General features: G+C 45.0%; 1 protein-coding gene across 2 annotated transcripts in view; it reads left to right on the plus strand.

The window, feature by feature from the left end:
- The window catches only part of SCML4 (Scm polycomb group protein like 4), a 60,635-nt gene that overhangs the window by 10,245 nt on the left and 28,699 nt on the right, over window positions 1–21,691 (plus strand). For both annotated transcript variants that reach the window (XM_054023540.1, XM_054023539.1), the window contains exons 2-4: window positions 1,391–1,520; window positions 5,312–5,512; window positions 8,291–8,485. In XM_054023540.1, coding sequence (XP_053879515.1) covers window positions 1,391–1,520; window positions 5,312–5,512; window positions 8,291–8,485 — 526 coding nt within the window. The remainder of the gene's footprint in view (window positions 1–1,390; window positions 1,521–5,311; window positions 5,513–8,290; window positions 8,486–21,691) is intronic.

Below are 21,691 nucleotides of genomic sequence, written 5' to 3' on the forward strand. Positions count from 1 at the left end.
AAGACTCTTATTGACTTCAGTGGATTTCGGATCAGATTCCTGATCCAGCTGTTTTTACCACCGTGATGAAACGAACTGGTGGCTGTTTTAGGCATTTGCAACCATTGGCAGATATCTTATCCAACAATTTATTGGTAAGATGGGTAAGTCTTTATCAAAGAGTGTCTGTCTCGCCACAAGATTTTGGTCACGGTTTGGGGTTGCAGCTAATGGTACCGACTTCCTTCAAACGCTGGTTTGGGTGAAGGTTCATAGGCAGCGACATCCCTTATAATGAGTATGGACGTGAAAGTTGTTTAATTTTCCTCAAACCATTCTTCTGTAGCATTCTGTAGTTTGTCCATTAAAAACAAAGAAAAATCAGTTGTAAGAAGAACATCTTGAACTGGCTGATATAGAATGTGGAATTCACCATTTCATGTGCTGGAGAATAGCCAATATTCATTCATGCGCTCTTGAAGCTTATCGCTATACCAAAAGAAAAATGAGGGTGATGCTTTCAGGACCCCTATATCATCATGCCAGTACTCTTTAATTACAAGGTAACCAGCCATCATTTGATTGGATAGACATTGCCAGGTATTGTAAGGATAATCGCACTGTATTATTACACAGTAAATACTCATGGTGCTTATGGATATGTCTACACAGCAAAAAACCCCTCTCTCCTTGCCAGCCTTCAGAGCCCAGGCTCCAGTCCAAGCCTGACTGTCTACACTGCTATATTTGGCCCTGTACTGTGAGACCTGTGAGCCAGAGTCAGTTGACCTGGGCTCGGAGACTCACTGTGGCAGTTTTGGTTTTGCTGTGTAGATGAACTCTTTGTCTCTAAAGCATACCACAAGTTAGCAGGATTACTAAGTTTAACTACGTAGCAATTGACATTTAGTAACATGACACTAACCCCTAAACCATGTTAAGAGCCAAATCCCATTTTCATTAGCCCCACTTGAGTTATTGAGTTTTGCACTAGATTTACACTTGTGTAACTGAGAGCAAAACTTGGCCCTAAATTACTATGTAGATAAAGAGCCCAATTCGCTGCTGCTTTGAGCCTCGCCAAGTTATTTAAACCTGAGTAAAGGGTGTGTAAAATGCTACCATTGTGATTTGTTTGATTTTACACCCACTTTGCTCAAGTGTAACTAAGTACACAGTGGGGGTATAATATTGTATCCTGCTACTTAAAGTGTTACTGCTCATTGCAAATCAATGTCAGTTTCTTTCAGTCCATTATCTTTCAAAGAGTGAAAGGAGTCTCTTGGCTGGAAGTAAAATGATGCGAGAGCAAATTGCTAATAAGTGGGAGTTCAGTGGAAGTGAAACGTGTGGGATAAAAATAAAATGCACTGTATATATTTTCATTACCCAAATTGGTTATGTCTTGCAGCTGAAGTCTCGTGTTCTGATGACTCCTTTAGCAATCTCTCCTCCAAGAAGCACACCAGAACCTGATATTAGTTCAATCCCTCAGGATGCAGCTACAATACCCAATTCGGCTGCCCCACAAGCTCTCACTGGTATGTTGAATCAAATGCCACATTGCAAAGCAGTGGGCAGGTACAGTAGTTTGATAGTCAGATACTTGTGCTTTCTAAAGCAAACTTAATCCCTGAAAAATGAAGACTGAAGGATTTAGTACATTTGCCTACTAAACTGATTGCTAAACACACAGAGCAGAGATGGAGCACATTGGCTTCTGAGCTGTAACTTTTTATAAGACTGTACATTCAGGGGTGCTGGAACAATTTGTGCAGTGGGGGTGCTGAGAGCCATTGAAACAAACTGTAAACCCTGTGTATGATGGAAACCACTTCAAGCCAGGGTGTGTGGCCCCCCTAGTTCCGGCACCTGTGTGTACATTTTGACTGAGTAGTTTGAGGGTTGGCTAAGAGAGTCAGTGGGCCTGATTCTCCTTTGCCCTGCACCTTGTATTGTCATTTCCCCCTGTGCAAAGTTCAGGTAAACAATATCATTCTGATTTTGTAGCATTTTATACACACTTTGAATAGATGTGAATACCTATATAAGGTACAGAGAGGTGGAGACTCAGGCCCGTGTATAGAAGTCCTGCTTCTGTGTTTTTAATCCAGGTTTGGAACAGATCTCAAATCTATTCCCCATGAATAAATATATCAACCTCTCACAGGCACTTGCATTTCTAATGTCAGAGTTGCACTGGCATTGATGAAGCAATAACCGGAATCAATGGTGTAGTGTGAACCTAAGGCACCTGTTAATTTAATTTTGGGAAAAGAAGAAACTTACATTTCTTGGAGAGGGAGGAATGTGATCTAAGGACTCTGGGTCATATTCTCAACTGGTGTAAACCAGCATTGGTCCATCAACATCACTTACGCTGATTTATACCAGATGAGGGTCTGGCCCTTTCTGTCTGACAAGGTTTAATGATTTATGGAAAATACGGGCCTGATTCTCTTCCCACTGACGTTGGAGTTATCAGAAGTAACCATTTAAGTCATGTAAGTGATAGGAGAAGCAGGCCATAATTTGGAGACGGGTGGATTTATCCTGAGACTTCGATACAGAAACAGGTTTGATAATGCTAGATATAAACAAAACCAAAAATCCTCCTTAGCTCAGGCATGCAAAGGAAAAATCTCACTTCTTCTTTGGTAGCATTCTAATAAGAATATAATATTTTCCACTTATTTAGTTCCTTACATTCTGGCTCACAACGTGCTTTACATATATTAAATAACAGAGCTTCACAATACCCTGGTGAGATAGATATTGCTATTCCTAATTTACAGGAGGGTAAGGAGAGGCACAACAGTGAAGTGACTTCTTCAAGTCTGTGGCATTGCTGGGAACAGAGTTCATGAAACTTGAGCTCCTAAATCAGTGGTTCTCAAACTTTTGTACTGGTGACCCCTTTCGCATAGCAAGCCTCTGAGTGCGACACCCCTCACCATAAAATTAAAAACACTTTTTAATATATTTAACACCATTATAAATGCTGGATGCAAAGTGGGGTTTGGGGTGGAGGCTGACAGCTCACGACCCCCAAGATAATAACCTCATGACCCCTTGAGGGGTCCTGACCCCCAGTTTGAGAACCCCTGTGCTAAATCATTTATGCCCTTTTGAAAAATTCCCTCTAAGTCTCTTAAATGTCAGGAGACAAAATGTTATCCAGGAGATGCCTCCTTCCACCAAATCCTTCTTATTCATTCTTATGGGGTGCTGCAAATGACCAAATCCAGTTTTAGGCAAATGAAACAGATCCCAGAGCCAAATTCAGAAACACAAACACAGACAGAAATTGAGTCTTGATATTCTATTCTATCAGAGGTTCCCCAATAGTGGATGAATGTTTGGGGGGGGTAAGGCAAGGCCCAGGCCAGTCCCCATGGGGGGGGAAGGGAGTGTCACCCAGTCCTGCTCTCCTCCCAGTTCTGCTCTGGCTCCGCCCCCAGCTGTGGCCCCAGCTCCTGGCTCTGGCCCTGCCCTTGCCCCCAGCCTCAGCCCCAACCATGGCCTGGCAACAGCTTCACACCTGGCCATGGTCCCACTACCGGCCCCACCCCCAGCCTCAGCCCCTGGCCAGGGCTCCATTCCTAGCCCTGGCCCCACCTCCAGCCTCAGCCCTGGCCATGGTCCCCTTATCCCTGTCTGCGTTCTTGGCCCCCTCCCACCCCCAGAAGCCACAGCCCTGCTCCCAGCCCCAGCTCCGGAGGGGGCATGGACGGGGTAAGGGGGGGGCACAACCCTGAAAAGTTTGGGGACCACTGTATTATATCTTATGTTGTATTTGGTTAGTAAATCTACAGTCTAAGAGCTCTCCACAACTCATACACGCTGCTTATATTTTTAACTATATTGTAGCTTTCTATGTACAGCACTTGGAAAATATAAAGCACTATGTAGCGTTAAATATTATTGCTATTATATTCATATTTGTCCAGAATTTATTGCTGGAGTCCTTCCTGTTGTTCAATACGAGTGGCTATATCATAACCGTTAGAGTGCACTGTGACATTAGCACTAGATTTTCATTATGGTGATGCAAACTGTACATTACTTACAACATTACACAGCTGTCACCATGTCCTCCGCTACGTTTGATATTTGTTGTCACATATCCGATTTCTGTCAGAGGATGATGTTATATTGCCTGGAAGATGACAGCTCTAGCACACTCAGTCAGCTATTATAATATATCTTACTTTAGACTTACCCAGGCCTTGTCTTACCACGGGCTCGCCTATAGTCTCCCTGAAACTGAGATAACCTCCCACATGCTTAAACAAGGCTCCTGCTAGCCAGGTGTTAACAAGGATTATCTTGGTATAGCTGGGGCCCCTAACTACATTATAAACCATTTTACAAAACGGTGCTGCAGGATGGTTCAACGTGTTGCTGCCGACACACAGTTTTAGTCCCAGCAGTGCCCTCTATTGGGTAGCTACCCATTCAATTACTGTTATCCTTATTCTCTACTTCTCTATTCTAAACATTTGCAATATAGGGGCAAACTTTTGCCCTCGCTTCTCTGAGGGCTTGGGATGGTAGCAGCTGAGTGTGTGGAGTGAACTGTTCTGCCTTTGCAGGGTATGATGGCTCCGGAGGAGCTTGGAGGCAGCACAGTCAGCAGTTCCCTTCACTTCTGCTTCGGAAAGGCTCAACACTTAAATCTCCCAGACAGTGCCTGTTGCAGGATAGCAATTTGTGTACACAGCCCCAGGGCCTAGTCATGCCCCCACTCTGCCCAGAAATTGCCACTAGCAACCACCTTTCTGAGGCTTGCATGGATGACCGCCTGAGGTATACAGATCACATTGCTAGCTGGCCCTCACCCTCTATCCCATACACAGCCCCACTGCAGATCTTAAATGGTGCAGAGGGCCTTCCTGTGGGACTACTAAACTCCCAGCTTAATTTCACTCTAAGTGAGAAACTTTTCAGTGTCGTTGGTCATATGACACAATCCGGTAGAAGCACGTGGCGTTTGAGCTCAGGAGTCTGTGAGCTGGCACAGAGACAGAATTTTGCACAGCATGACATTTTAGTATTGCACATGACTCAGCAGTTTTTTCAGTAACTTCCTTAGTTGCAGGTGACTTGTCATCACTTATCCAAATACAATACAGGGCCAATTTCTGCTTGCTTTACTCATCCAATGGGAGTAAAACCAGCAGCATTTAGTCATTTGTGTCACTGTGCATCATGATATTTCACACTGGAAAGGGCTCTTAATTAAATATCATGAAATATACAAAACCAGAAAACAGGGTTGGTTGTGATGTGAATATCTTTTAACAACTGTGTTGGGATTTTGTGTCTACAGTCTGCATTTACGTCAACAAACAGGCAAATATGGGGCCATACCTTGACAGGAAAAAAGTGCAACAGCTTCCAGATCACTTTGGCCCTGAAAGACCTTCCATGGTCCTACAGCAGGCAGTTCAGGCATGCATTGACTGCGCACATCAGCAAAAGACTGTCTTCTCGCTTGTCAAGCAGGGCTATGGAGGCGAGATGGTGTCAGGTAAAACATTGAAAAAAGGCTTTGCAATAAATCTGAAAGTGCTATAAAATCATAACCTTTCTTTTAAATCTCAAGGTCATATCAGCGTTATTCAAATCATCAGCACAGCATCATTGCCACCCATAGAAGTTAGGAGTACCTCTACTGCAGTCAATGGAATTGTACAATCTTGAGATTAGAATTAGGCCCCAGGTATACAGTATACTGGTACAAGAGACAACAGTATCTGTTTTTGGAATGGTATTAAGTGATTACGCAGCCTAGTTCTTGTTACTGAGAGAACACATCGTGTGTTTGAAAATGTCATTTGTTTTGCCCAACAAAGCAGCCAGTAAAAATCAAATATCAAAAGCACTTCTATTTCCTATCTCATTTTTAAATTAGTTTCCCTTTGTCTTCTCACTTTTTTTCCTGGTTCAAGATGGGTTTTTTTAATCGAACAGTGGGAAAAGAAGCAATACAGGGGAAACAAAAGGATTGGACTAACACGGGCTGTGTATTAAATCTAATTGTACAGTGACACACAGCATTATCCATTTGCTTAAGTTATATACATTACGGGTGGGTCAAATACTACTCCTAGGTAAAACACCCATTGACTTCATTGGTACAAGATTGCCCTCTGTGTACTATCCATGGGCCAGATCTGCTCTCAGCCACACCCATGGAACCCCAATGAAGAATAGAGAATAGAATTTGGATCCATGTCTGGGGCAGCTGAGAGCGGAGATTACTGTGAACTGAAGGCTTAGCATGAATACTTTTTATATAGCAGGAGGTTTGGGTTATTTATAGATTCATAGATTCATAGATTCTAGGACTGGGAGGGACCTCAAGAGGTCATTGAATCCAGTCCCCTGCCCGCATGGCAGGACCAAATACTGTCTAGACCATCCCTGATAGACATTTATCTAACCTACTCTTAAATATCTACAGAGATGGAGATTCCACAACCTCCCTAGGCAATTTATTCCAGTGTTTAACCACCCTGACAGTTAGGAACTTTTTCCTAATGTTCAACCTAGACCTCCCTTGCTGCAGTTTAAGCCAATTGCTTTTTGTTCTATCCTTAGAGGCTAAGGTGAACAAGTTTTCTCCCTCCTCCTTATGACACCCTTTTAGATACCTGAAAACTGCTATCATGTCCCCTCTCAGTCTTCTCTTTTCCAAACTAAACAAACCCAGTTCTTTCAGCCTTCCTCCATAAGTCGTGTTCTCAAGACCTTTAATTGTTCTTGTTGCTCTTCTCTGGACCCTTTCCAATTTCTCTACATCTTTCTTGAAATGTGGTGCCCAGAACTGGACACAATACCCCAGCTGAGGCCTAACCAGAGCAGAGTAGAGTGGAAGAATGACTTCTCGTGTCTTGCTCACAACACACCTGTTAATACATCCCAGAATCATGTTTGCTTTTTTTGCAACAGCATCACACTGTTGACTCATATTTAGCTTGAGGTCCACTATAACCCCTAGATCCCTTTGTTGCTTTGGAACAAGAGAATAAAATAAAAATAATAATTTTCAAATGAGCTCCTGAAGATAGAGAGCGGCATGCAAGCAGTAAGGCTGAAATCACTCAGGATCTAGTCCAACCTGAATTGCAAGGACCACCCCAGCTTTGCCCTATCAACTAAGACTCTCCCTCTGCTTTGTGACCTAGAGCTCTGTCCTGCTGTGCAACACTTAATGATTCCTCCCTACTCCTTTTGTTTCCCCTTTGGGCACTCTAACTCCAGCTACAGCTTTCTTGAGAGAACCCAGATACACTCAGAAAATTATTCTAATTCGTTCCTGAAAACATGCAAATCAGCGGTGAGCAGTGCAGTGTAGTGTGAGGTTTCTACTGTTCATTTATTCTTCTCTCCTTGCGTGAGCACGATTCTCATTCACATTACTGGGGGAATTGCCATATGGGCCAGGACTGAACAATTCACTGGACTCGGGTCTTCTGATTAGAATCATACTCAAGTACCAAAGCTGAAAACCTCATTCAGATTTTTTTTTTCTCTTCCTTCCCTCCCAGCAGCAACAGACAAGGGACAGGAGTGACTATCAGGAACAAATGGCATCACAGCTGTTTCTACTCTTAAAAAATGATATTGGGTCAGAACCTCAGCTGATATAAATTGACACCGCTCCATTGAAGTCCATGGAGCTATGCTGATTTACATCAGCAGAGGATCTGGCCCATAATCTCCCACTCCCAGTAAGAAGCATCCGACAAACAGAGGAACACGAGTCCTTCCAACAGGAAGCAGAGTGGGAACCTTTGCCCTTTGCTTGGAGTCATCTTAGCAGATGAACTTCCTGGATCTAGGAGACTTGAACCCTTATCCAGGAAGTAGCTCCTTATTCGCTCACCACCCACTTGCCTCCTTCTGACAGGAAGTTGAGTGAGGCTTCCAACACAATTTCAGGCTGTAGACTTCACCTCCTTCCAGCCTAGCTCCTTTACATAAATATTTTCTTCAAATGCTTCCCAATCACACTCCCCACTTTCCACTACTTGAGCCACAAAGTTCATCTTCAGATCTGATCTTCGTCAAAGTCCTGGCAGGACTAGCATTTAGGTTAGTCCATTACAGAGATCAGGGCCAGCTGCAAAATTTGGATCTCGATCTAGGGTTGTGGTTCAGATCCCTCTCTATGGAAAATATTCTATGCAACCAAAACAAACATTGCCTGGAACCATTTTCATACACCATTAAAAAGACCTCTCAGACTGTTTTGCTCCCATGCATCGTTGAGTGTACTGAATTGTCCTCACTTGCTTTTCAGTTTCTGCTTCGTTTGATGGGAAGCAGCACCTCCTGAGCCTGCCAGTAGTGAACAGCATTGGCTATGTCCTGCGCTTCCTCAAAAAGCTCTGCCGCAGCCTACTGTGTGACAATCTCTTCAGTAATCAGCCTTTCCCACAGTACAGCAGCACCTCTGGAAACCCAACGCAGTACGAGAATGGAAGGCTTGAGTCAGGTGGGTTTTGATTCAACTACTGTTAAAGATGTGATGAGGACCAATGAAAATTAGGCTTTTTAGTGCTCAGCCAGAAGATAGCACTCATCGATTCCAAGGCCAGAACGGACCGTTGTGATAATCTAGTCTGACCTCCTGTAGAACACAGGCTGTAGAACTCCCCCAAACTAATCCCTACAGCAGATCTTTTATGAAAACATCCAATCTTGATTTTAAAATTGCCAGTGATGGAGAATCCACCACAGCCCTTGGTAAATTGCTCCACTCCACACTAGTTACCCCCCACTCAGATTGGGAAAGAAAGCTATTCTGTATGTAGCTTGTGGCAATTTGTAAGCAATCCAACACATTGGACCAGGTTCCTATTAGTTACCTACTATAACTCCAGAGTAATGCCATTACCTTAGCAGAACTATTCTGGATTTACGTAGTGGTAAACTGAGATCAGAATCAGGCCCAACTTCTCTCACTTTTAGAACTACCCAGTGAGTATAAATCTAGATTGGATTTGTGATTCTTTAAAAGATTTGGTTTATTATTTGCTGAGCACAGGCAATGTGCTCAGTGCTGTACAAACAGAAAAGGGAAGGTCTCTGCACCTTAAAATCTAAAGCAGATATAGACCAAACAAACCATGCATTGAAAGCCAAAACATCAAACAATGCGCGCGTGAGCACGCACACACACACACACACACACACACACACACTGCTTGATGATTTAATATTGCTAGGTCTTGCAGATGCTGTGTGTTTTAAGGGAGGTGTTATGCTTCACAGCCTACAAAGAGAGAAATTAAATAAAAACATAGAATACTCCTGCTGGAAGGTTGCAATGTAACACTACTTTATTTCTTACAATTCAAAACAGACAAGAAGCCCAAAATAGAGAAATAAAACCTGCTACTCCCTAAAACAAAAAGGCACAACCTGCTTTGAGCTGTCTCTTTTCAAACTGACTCTGGTCACACCCACTATGCTACAGAGTCCCCTAGGCTGCAAGCATGACTAAGGAACACCCCACCCCCTCTGTCTTAAAGCGATAGCTTGGGGTTCCAGCACAGTCCTCAATAGATCACAGGACGATTTGAAAGAGGAGGAGTGGCTGATTGGTATCGCAGGAGAGAAAGGACATTACATTTGTAAGCAGCAGCCTTCAGGAAGATGCAAAGACCAGGCTTTGAATCTACAGTTCATCTGAATCCTTTTTCATGGCTTAGATTATTTTCCTTTCCTTTTATTAACAACAACGTTATTGCTTTGGGAGCACATTCTCCTGTTGGTGTACATTTAATGGGAGTTACTTGTCTGCAAGGGTGAGGAGAATGCTATAGTGTCCACAGTTATGATCCCCAAATCACTCATTCATCAGGAAGACCCTAACCCTGCCTTCTTTACACACCATGCTAGTGGGAGTTTGCGGTACACAGTCCATGCAGGAGCAGACTTTTCTGGGAAGCTGATCCAGCTGTCATCTCACTCTGAAGCCACATATTATGGGGGAAGAGAATTAGGAAACCAAACATTGAAAAGTTGTATTGTTCTGCTCAGAATAAGGCATTTCCAGCACCCCTGATGTATCTGTGAAGCCTGGACATTTGTATAGTAGTTGAGGGCCTGCTGCCTGGAGGCTTTGTGTGGAAAGTCTGTTTCTGGTGGAAAGCTAGAGTTCATCAGATGTGACTATTTTGTACTCTCTGCATCTCCTTTACAATGTCATTTCATAGCAGCTGTTTTGGAAAACACTGGCTGCATTAGATACAGGGTTCAGTCACGGCTTTGTCACAAGGCCAGAGTAAGGAGCAGCATGCTGTTACGTTGCCTCAGGAGCAGCCTGGGAGGGGACCTGTGACTGAGAGAACTATGCTCTCCCTCCGGATCCACTCACTGCTGGAGGGAGAGAGTAAACTGTGCAAGGTCTATACACAGTGCCATGTGCATTCAACAGCACAGCTACTCCCTCCCCATGCCATTCCCCCTCTCTCCCACCTGCATGGGGTGGGGAACATAGTGGCCCTACAGAGCCTGCTTCCCTTTGTCTTTATCTGCACTAGCAAACTTCCTCTCATCCTTCCCAAAGCCAGCACTGCAAAGTCTCCTCGGATGGCCCATGGGAACCAGTATCTGTGCCCAAACTGAGCACCAAATTCACACCAGTTGTAAACAAGTGCAACTCCCACGGAAAGCTCTGAGCCAAATTTAGTGGTGGTGTAAATGACATATCAGACACAAACTCGTTAGCCTCTAAGGGGCCACAAGGACTCCTCGTTGTTTTTGCTGATACAGACTAACACAGCTACCCCTCTAAAACATCAGACATAGTGTGTTCAGGAAACAAGTGCAAGTAGTAAGGGAAAGTAAATACTTCGAGGCAGTGGGTGTGTCAAATGAGTGTCATTTACACACCAAAGGGGCGTAGCAGGAAAAGCAACATACAGAGAAGTGTAGGCTACAATGATGAGAGCTGGGTAGGTGGGAAATCAGTGGGAACTGGAGGGCTCAGCTCCTCTGAACGTGAGGCTGATTTTAATCACAAGCCTAAATGTGGATTCAGGAACCAAAGTTTAGGCATCCAGTTTAGGACGTTTGGCCTGTAATGGTAGAGACTCTCTCATTCTAAATGACTGACAAAACACCTTGACCATAATCTGCTGTCACTGAAGGATTATTTGTAGTGCCATTTTTCACCCTGAACTTGTGTTGGCCTTAGTGCTCAATTGGCAGTCAATGAAGAGTGTCACTTCAGAATCTGGCTGCACATTCTGACTGCGGAGTAGATCATGAGGCTGTTCTGAGTGAATAGCCCCAAGAGGGGAAAGAATTTCTTTTTTCATAAGGTTAACAGAAATAAAATGAGACAGAACTTACACTTATGATTAAACTGAGTGTCAATTACAGGCTGATTCTACTGAACCTTACCTTGTGCAAATGTCATAACATGTCAAAAGGCAGCATAGAAAATCCCCTGGAAGCCACAATTCCAAACTTCAGTTTATTCAAAAGTATTTTCCTAATACGACTATCGACATCAGTGAATTTTGCGATGAGAATGCCATAGTGATCTCATATCATCTCCTGTCACGATCTATTAGACCATTGGGGGAAGTCGTTGCTCTATCACCGACATGATTTTTCCTTTCCTTTTTAAAGTGCAGTTAATGCTTATGAAAGATGCCAGGTGAACAGAGCTGGGAAGCAAACGCTTATTGTTAGCTACCGAACTGGCGGGGCAGCAGCAGTGTGAGGTTCCCCATAGTCACCCATCCAAATCACTTCTTCTGGCTTGGAGGCACCAACTCAAGGGGAGAGAATCTCATGTCCATGCAGTCCTTAGGTCTGATTGTGATGCTGGTTTTTGTAATGTGGAGAGCTGTCTACTAGGAACTATACCGAGTTAGCCCTCTCGTTTCACGAGGAACACACCAGGTGGTAACAAGTCTCTGTCACTAACAGCCTGGTTTGGATAGGAACAAGTGAACTAGAGGTGAAAGGTTCTATAACCAATGACTATTCCACTACCTTCATTTTTCATCTGAAGTCACATTAAGTCAGGTGCTTGCCACGCGACACGCGAATCTGACAGAGCATAGCACTATTATACATCAACCTGGTGCTATTAGCTTGGAATGGCTAATATCAGCTTCACATCAATCACTTTCAGCCGTTTAGGAGTGAGCAACTCATAAGAAACATTGTGTGCCCCCCCCCCCCCCCCATGACTACAGTATTTGCACTGCAGATGTGACGAGTGGCAACGTAGCTTTGAATCCAGCGTTATAAGAATGATTGATTATAACATGTAGTTTTGTTTCTCTAATATTTTTTTCTTAGGCATTCAGGATAATTTTTTGGTTTTTAGCCAGTCAGCACCAGCGTGGGGTTTGTTTATTTAATGTGGCCATGGTTTCTGCCGGTGCCAGTGCTAGCCCACTGGGGGCCCTAAGCAGGAATATTTTTGCCTCCCCCCTCACATGCAACACATACTAATAATTAATAGGGGGCCCCCTTGAGCTGCTCGGGGCCCTAAGCAATTGCTTAGTCTGCTTATGCCTAGCACTGGCTGTTCTGACTGATGAACTGTGATCCAAATTCTGCCATCCTTACTCACTTTGAATAGCAGCTTACTGTGCTACCGGTCCCATTCATTTCCTGGTACTACTCAGCCTGAGTGCAAGTGGCAGAATCTATTCCAGCCATGCTACTCCCTTTGCAAATGCTGTCGTTGTAGATCAGGCTCTGTTCTGTGTGGGGTAAGTGGACAATGATGAGCCACTGAAGGGATTATTTTGTCACTTCATTGCATGAGGAATCCATATAGTGCCAGCATGTTATGTCGTTGCTATAAGAGAAAAGATTACTTTCCTATGGAACGGCAATGCACCCCAATCCCATTCAGCCATATGCTCCAGGAGATACAGTGAAACCTTGACACACATGGGATTTTGGTGAAACAGGGGAATTGATGCATGTTCTTGTGCTTCCGTTAAGTCGGCATTTTGATTGAATGAGGTGGCACATACTGTACTGTATAAGTACCTCAGTGTATATATCCTTGCTACAATCAGTTATTATTGGTTTTGGAAACTCATTTACAAGATTATTGTCCAGGCTCATAAAATACATAAAAGCATTTAATGAGAAATTAACTTTACCCACATAAAGCCTATGAAGTGTAGGAGGGACATTGGGGATGGTCAAGACTACCCTGTCAACCCTTAGCCAGCGAATGGAGCTGCTACTCCAGTCTATGAACTGGATAAATTAAATTAATGGAGATATCCCATCTCCTAGAACTGGAAGGGACCTTGAGTCCAGCCCCCTGCTTTCACTAGCAGGACCAAGTACTGATTTTGCCCCAGATCCCTAAGTAGCCCCCTCAAGGATTGAACTCACAACCCTGGGTTTAGCAGGCCAATGCTCAAACCACTGAGCTATCCCTCCCCCCCCAAGTGACCCCTTCAGGCCACACCTACAAAGAGCTAATTGACCAACTACTTCTCCCACTTATAGCAGTGTGAATCCTCAATCACTCCATTGCCATCCATAGAATAACTCCAAATTTACACTGGTGTAAGTAGGAGAAAAGCTTGGCCTGCTGAATTTGTATACGTGTGTGTCTTATGAACCTTCCTCTGGCCAGTTACTAACCCCTCCTTCTGCATCTTTGCAGCAGAGTCAGTACAGAGACCCCCTCTGTTATGTGCAATGCAGAGACCAATCCCTCCCCCAACACCCCGTAGCTACTTCTGATGTAGCTCCCCTTGCACTCGTCATGATAATACCTTGTCCTTAGTGCAGAGGGATTGTGCAAGGCCCTGTACATCTGGGTGAATTTCACATTGAAGGTGAAATTCCCATAATAAAACGCCATAGGATATCATGCAAAGCAGCAATGTTTTCATGGTTTCTGTTCTCCGGTTTGGAATCTAGATGGTCTTTCTTTTAAAACTGTGTGTGCCTTTTAGCCTCTGTGAGCCAACGAATGTAACCCATGTGGTGACTTCAGGGCAGTTATTCTTGAGTTACATCAGCAGAAGAGAGAGGAGAATCTACTATTGTGTCTAGTCATATTAATCCACTGACATCATGCAGTAGTCACCTTTCAACCCTGCCCTTGAGGTATTATTCACTTATGCCCACAGTCAGCTGCCAAATGCTAATGGCTACATAAAGGCCTGGTGGGGATTGTTGATATATTTAATTAAGCATATATCATGTACAATGTTTTAAATGTCTGAGAACCCAGAACCACGAGGCCTTGTTCATAGCTAGCCCCTGTGCCTATTCTTACCATTGCTACCCTCATCTTCTTCATAACCCATACTGTTTGTTGCAATCATTTGTTGCCTCGTGAATTAAACTGTGAGATGTTGGGGCAGAGATCATGTCTTCCTGTGTGAACAGGGCCTAGCACAATGGGGCACTGCTCCTTCTTGGGGCACTATCATAGCCATAGTGTGATCAGTCAGACCGAGTTGGTGGAACTGGAGTCAGGGGCCCAGAACCAGAGCTGAGGGTCAGAACCAGAACCCAGGAACCACAGCCAAGCATCAGAGCTGGAGCTGGAACCAAAGGCCAGGAACCAGAAACAAGGCAAAGGAGCAGAGTCTGTCACAGCAGCTGGTTGGGGATCCACCTAGTTGAACAGACAACTTCCTGGTGTCACCGCCAGGTTTAAGTAGTACACCTGGACCAATCAAGGACTCAAGGAGCACTGTCAATTAGGTCTTTTATGGGTAGCCCATCCTATAGTTCTTGGACCCACAAGGCTCACAGCCTGTCGATCACTGCACTGCCAGAGTTATCAAAGGATGGCTTGGATGCAGCAGTTGCCAAAGGACTAGCAAACCCAGGTTCTAGCCCTCTCAAGCCTCACAGATGCTACTGCAATACTACTACTGCTACTAATAATAAGTCCCACAGCCACATCACTTTGTGTTCTGATTCCATTAGGTTTCACATGTTAAGTGAGAATAGGCTTAGGTAAGTACTTGAATGGGTGATCTTCAAAGAACTCTCAGGTGTACTGGAGGAAGTTGTGCTGGTGAAACAGAAGGTGTCAATTTCCCCCCTGAGTCATTCCTGACCCAATGCCCCGTGCAATGTTAAGCAGCATTGGCTTTCTGGGGGTATCATCTTGTGGATAAAGTTCTGACCACATATGGTCATTGATATTCCAAAGGCACCTTTAATAAAATCTGGAGCGTTAACCCTAGTAGCCACTTTCAAACCTGCCAGCTGTGTTTGGCTTCCTGAAATTCCCCCTCCAATTTCAATTGCATATTTAATTTGTTTACTCTTTTTGTCTTGTGTTGTACTGTGCTATCAAATGACTTCTGTGTTCCACCCCAGCGGTGGCTGCATTTAAATGAGGGGCAAGAAACAATTCCTCACTTCACCCAATGGCTGGAGTGGTCGCTGCTGATCCTTCTCCTCCCCAAGGAAGGGATAGGAGGATCTGTGAACAGTGAATCTTCCAGATTTAGAATCATAGAATCATAGAACTGGAAGGGATTTCGAGAGGTAATCTAGTCCAGTCCCCTGCCTCATAGCAGGACTAAGTATTATCTAGACCATTCCTGAAAGGTGTTTGTCTAATCTGCTCTTAAAAATCCCCAATGATGGAGATTCCACAACCTCCCTGGGCAATTTATTCCAGTGCTTAGCCCCCTGACAGTTAGGAAGTTTTTCCTAATGTCCAACCTAAACCTCTCTTGCTGCAGTTTAAGCCCATTGCTTCTTGTCCTATCCTCAGAGGTTAAGAAAAACATTTTTTCTCCTTCCTCCTTGTAACAACCTTTTACGTATTTGAAAACTGTTATCATGTCCTCCCTCAGTCTTCTCTCTTCCAGACTAAACAAACCCAATTTTTTCAATCTTCCCTCATAGGTCATGTTTTCTTTAATCATTTTTGTCGATCTTCTCTGGACTTTCTCCAATTTCTCCACATCCTTCCTGAAATGTGGCACCCAGAACTGGACACAATACTCCAGTTGAGGCCTAATCAGCACAGAACAAAGTGGAGGAATTACTTCTCATGTATTGCTTACAACACTCCTGCTAATAGATCCCAGAATGATGTTGGCTTTTTTTGCAACAGTGTTACACTGTTGACTCATATATCTAGCTTGTGGTCCACTGTGACCCACAGATCCCTTCCGCAGTATTCCTTCCTCGGCAGTCATTTCCCATTTTGTATGTGTGCAACTGACTGTTCCTTCCTAAATGGAGTACACTTGAACCACGCTATAATGTTCCCCATGATAACGTGAATTCATTTATAACAGGGGGCGAGTCTGGCCCCAGAGGCTGCAGCAGGTGCGGAGCGAGTCTGGCGGGCGCAGGGCGTTTGGGATCCATGCCCCGGCGGCTGCAGCAGAAGCGGCTCTCCCTGAAGCCCTGGCACGCCTCTGTCCCCGGCAGGGCTGGCTCCAGCCCACGTTCTTCCCTCCCCGACGACCGATATAGGGGGTGGCAGCGCAGAGGAGGGGAGCGCCCTGCTGGGAGCAGGCTGCAGAGAGGTGTGGAGCCCTCCCGGCAGTTGGCGCAGCAGGCCGGCAGTGGTCGTCTTTGGGGACCCCGCTCCCCTGGCCAGAGCGCCGGCTGGAGCGCGGCAAGCCCCGCGGCCCTGCTCTCCCAGCTGGAGCTCCGGCTGGAGCACGGCAGCCCAGTGGCCCCGCGACCCCAGCCGGAGCGTGGCAAGCCCTGCAGACTCGGTCTCCCGGCTGGAGCTCCGGCTGGCGCGTGGCCAGCCCCGCAGCCCCACGACCCCAGCTGGAGTGTGGCAGCCCCACAGCTCCACTCTCCCGGCAGGAGCGCGGCAGCCCTGCAGACCCGCAACCCTGGCAGGAGCTCCGCCAGCCGGAGTGCGGCGGCCCCGCAACCCCGGCCGGAGCGCGGCAGCCCCGCGGCCCCGCTCTCCTGGCTGGAGCTCCAGCCAGAGCGCGGCAAGCCCCGCGGACCTCCCTCCCCCAGCCCACAATCCCAAGTGCCGCCCCAGGAATCGGGACCCACCGGCCCTGGCGGCAGGAGGGGCTGAGTGGTGAGTGCCCTGGCTGAAGGAAGTCCTGGCCGCCCACCTTCTCTCTCTCCACCGCTCCCTCCCTCCCCCTAGCCAGGGTGTGGAAGCTGGACACAAGTACAGTGGAGCCCCGCTATAACGCGACCCCACATTTATCACGATTGAATTTTTTGGACCCCAATGATCGTGTTATAGCGGGGTTCCACTGTACTTTGCATTTGTTCTTATTGAATTTGCCCTTACCCTTTCCCAGTCCTGACCATGCCAATGGTCTGGAAAAATATCTGTGGAGCAGAGATCTGTACTATGCAAGGGATGTTTGCACCCTATATTGTGCTGCCTACATCAGGCACTAGCAAAACAATACCAGTTCCCCTGCAAAAGGCCTCTGACTGGCTGCAAAGGAGGGGGACGGATTGCTCTTCTCTTTGTAAACACACTGTGAGCCTTGCACAGAATGTGGTATAGAAATCAAAGTAGTTGTGTGGTCCAGTGGAAAGGGCACTGGAGTGGGAGTCAGGAGACAGGATTCTATCCCTGGCTCTGCCATTGGCCTGCTGGCTGATCGAGGGCAAGTTTCTTCATGTCCCTGGGCCTCTGTCCTCATCTGTCAAATGAGGATAATGATTCTCACCTTCCTTTGAAAAGCCCTTTGAGCACTGTGGATGAAGAACACTGTATAAGAGCTAAGGAATATTATTACTATCTAAATTATTATGGAAATCTTGTCCTCAAAGTGACACAGGAGATAATGAATAAACAGAGGCACAGAAATTTCAAACCCTCAAAGGCCACGAAAAACAGTGTTTTCTCTTTCCAGTGTTGTGGCTTGTTAAATCTTGTCCTGTCATGCACTAGGAACAGTGCTCATGGTTTTAGCGTATGCTCAAAATAAATGGCTTTTATGGTTATCAATAGTTTCAGTGTGGCTTCAGTGTTTAATTACCTGCAAAGGCCATTTATTGCCTCATATATTCCTCTACCATGAACATTATCCCTTAAATGCTTAATAAAATATTACGGTCACATTTAAAGGGGGAAAGAAGGCATTGTGCGAGCCACCCAACCACAACCAAACTAATATAAAACATTTGCCTAATCTTAAAGGGTTTTTTTTTTTGGGGGGGGGGTGTTGTTTGATTGACCACATGCTTGAATTGGGGTAGAAGTGGAAAGTATTTGTACTCTCAGGCTCTTTTCTTTCTTTTCACAACCAGCAGCTCTGAAAAGAGGGAGTATGACATTACCCGCCCCCGCACAACCTCACTCCCCTTTCAAGAACCGACTGACTATATTTCAGTGAGGGGGTGTTATGTTACAATGATAAGTCATTTATAACCCTTCATTTAGATGGAATAGAAATTGACCTTTATACACAGTCTTGCTTTCTGGACATAACATTTAAGGTGGTGACTTGGTGAAGGAGAGCGAGAGCTGCAAATTTTGAGTAATTTGTTACTTGTGAACTTGTCCCTCAAAAATGCCAAGGAGAGAGAGGAATTCTTGAGGGTGGTACCTGGGGATATAAGTAGGAGAAATAGGTGAAGTTAAGTAACAGAAAATTAAAATACAGAATCAAGAGAAGTTTCCCTATAGAGTGATCTGTTAGGTTGTTGATAGTCGCCCATTACAGGCAGAAGTCCCATTGTCTGCGACCTTTAAAACTAAACTGGACAAAACACTAGTAAAGGTATAACAGGGAATAAATCCATCTTTGGCAGGGAGAGGGAGAGGGTGATCCAGTAGGTTAAATTCACCCCAGTGTAGATCCACTGACAACTATGTAGTTCCACCAAGGAGGAACTTGACCCAGAAGATATTTTTGATCTCTAACATCTATGATAGTAGATAGTAGCTAACTCAGTGATGGATTGAGAAGGCTTCCGAAAATTCTGCTATGATGTTATCAGTATTCAGACATGAATAAATGGCTTCTCTTACTTAACTCAGGAATGACCAACACTTTCAGCTATGTTTGAAATTGAAACTCATGTGCATGCCCAGTAATGGAGTTGCTCCCACTTCCTCGGAACTCTGTGTCAAATGATGTGAACAAACCTCCCTCCAGCAGTCAACCCAAGAAGAAACATTTCTCATTCTCCTCTGGATTACTGCATCCATGCTCACACTGAAAACAAACCATCCCCTTTGAATAAGACCCGTCACATGCTGAAGGCTGGAGCCTTGTTGATCTCTCTTCTTCTAGTAAGTGCCACTAAAAACAATTGAGAGAGAACATGAGTGACTTGCATTATTGAACAAACAGTACTTTCAGAGCAATGGCTGCAGTGACCTGGTTTCAATGCAAGACGATTTACAGCAGAATCAAAATGTTACTGATGCTGAGATTAGGGCAAAAGAGCCAAATATGGAACGGGCCTTTCAAAAGGAATCTAGATAAAGCTGTTTTTGATAACACATAATTCAAAGTGTGTCAACAAAGAATTTGGATGAAATTATTAGAATAAGTGCCCAGAGAGTGATGGATGAGATAGCATCCACTATGAACAAAAATACACGAGACAAGCATTTTAATTCATGTCTTACATGTCCAGACGTGCAGAATGAGTGTAAAATATACCTAGAGTCCTAGTAAGATGTAGAATTTCATGCTTATAGTTATATTTGTTTCAACTTGTTAGGATTTTTAAGATTTTCTTGGAATTTTGTTTTTCCATTCTTTTGAAGCAGTTTTAATGTAAAAGATCAGCAAGTGCTTTATTTTCAAATGAGTTAAATGAAAATTAAATATGAATCTCCCATTCCTAAAACAATGTGTAAAATATTTCATGTTGGTTAACAATGTGATACAAAATGCCTGTATTGCAAGAAGTCAGATCAACAGATGTGCTTAAAAATCCCACAGGCAGCAGTTCATCAAAAATATCACTTACCCAAGTGACATTTACATTAGTCAGTAACTTACAAAATTCTTCATGGTCAACAGGGGAAGAAGGGCCTCAAACTTTTACCTCATGCCAGTTTGTGCCATGCTATATAGGGTTATTCATGTGTTCTGTGTAGTGTGATCATACACTTAGTGATATTATGGAGAAAGGCTATGAAAATAAATTTTTCCATTGTTCATGTACAGGAAGCCCATGTATGCACACACATGTGTAACATCCACGGACCCCGGTTGTGTGCAGGAGGGATCAAACCTGGGGCTTCTGGAGCTTAGTGTATGAGCCTCTACTGCATGAGCTAAAAGCTATATAGCTATTAGCTAAGGCTGTAGAGTAGATTAATCTCTCATTAATCTCTCTCTCTCTGTAAATGGTCTTGGTGCCACTAGATGGGACAGAACATCACACCCAGGAGGTGTGGGCGTTACATGTGCAGTATGTGAATTTGATGCTTATGAAAGGAAAAGACTAATAGAACTGACTAGAGTGAAGTATAGCGCATAATCACACTGTGCAAACTCCTCCTCACACCTATGCCTATGCAACTCGGCACTCAGGTGAAACACTTCTGCTATTCTAGTTTTGAACCTTTTCTGATCAGAGACTAGTCAGGTGCACTGAATGTTGTGGTTTGGTGATAAGGACCAAGAACATGGGGGCATTCAATGGAATTGAAAGGTAGCAGTTGTAAGCAGAGTCAGAATGAGATCTACCCTGACATCTGGTGGTGAGCTGTGGAAAAGGACTCCAGGGGCTGATCTCGTTTGCCTGGGCACACCCACCCTGCCTAGCATGATGGGACTACTTCCCCAAATGGTCACTTTGGCTGCCGTGGGATCCCCAGTCTCTTTGTTATTAGGGCAGGAGTAATAAAGTGCTGTTATCCTGGTTATGTGAATCAAAGACAATAAAGCTGTACTTGGCATTTTATGATGGAGGGACTTGCCCTCTAGTAAATAGCACTTGCTAGACAAGGGAAAGCCCAGTGAATTGAGAGAGAGAGAGTGTGTGTGTGAGAGAGGCAGGCAGGCAGGCAGGCAGGCAGGCAGGCTCGCTCGCTCGCTCCCTCCCTCCCTCCCTCCCTCCCTCTGAGGGCCCTAAACACCACTTTGACCCCTTCTCTCTCCACTGTGTAATAACAGAGCTAATTTTGACTCCATTAGAAGTCTCGTTACATGCTGCAGAGCTGAAATCACTGATACCTAGGTCTAAGCATTAGACCTACTTTGGACTAGTGGTTCTGAGTGCACCAGCACTGGGCTCCCCTACTAGCAATTGAAATCACTAAAGAGCTGAAGTTACTAAAAGCTGAAATGAGTGAGAGCTATGTTAAGTAGGAAGGGGGGCTGAAGACATATTGGTGGCTAGCGGAGAGGAGTGGCCAGCAGGATGGCTGGCAGTGAAGACTGCAGCAAAACCCTACAGAGAGGTGTGGCAATTGTTGGCTGTCGACCCGAGCAGTGGAGCATGTAAGGTGCCCCCATACTAGGGTGACCAGACATCCCAATTTTATCGGGACAGTCCCGATATTTACTTGTTTGTCACGCGTCCCGACTGATGTTTGGTCGGGACACTGGACAAAGAAGCAATTTTTGTCCTCCGCTCCGGCTCGCGGCCCCCCCTTCCTTCCCCCATTGGATAGTTCCCCAAATCCTCGCCCTGGCCCTGCCTCTTCCCCACACACGCCGCTTGTGTGCTGATCAGCTGTATGGCAGCAGCACAAGCGCTGGAGGGAGGCCGGACACCAGCGTGTGTGGCACGGCGGCCATGAAAATTAAGA

The sequence above is a fragment of the Malaclemys terrapin genome, chromosome 3 (assembly GCF_027887155.1).
Source record: "Malaclemys terrapin pileata isolate rMalTer1 chromosome 3, rMalTer1.hap1, whole genome shotgun sequence".
In the NCBI taxonomy this organism is placed as follows: domain Eukaryota; kingdom Metazoa; phylum Chordata; order Testudines; family Emydidae; genus Malaclemys; species Malaclemys terrapin.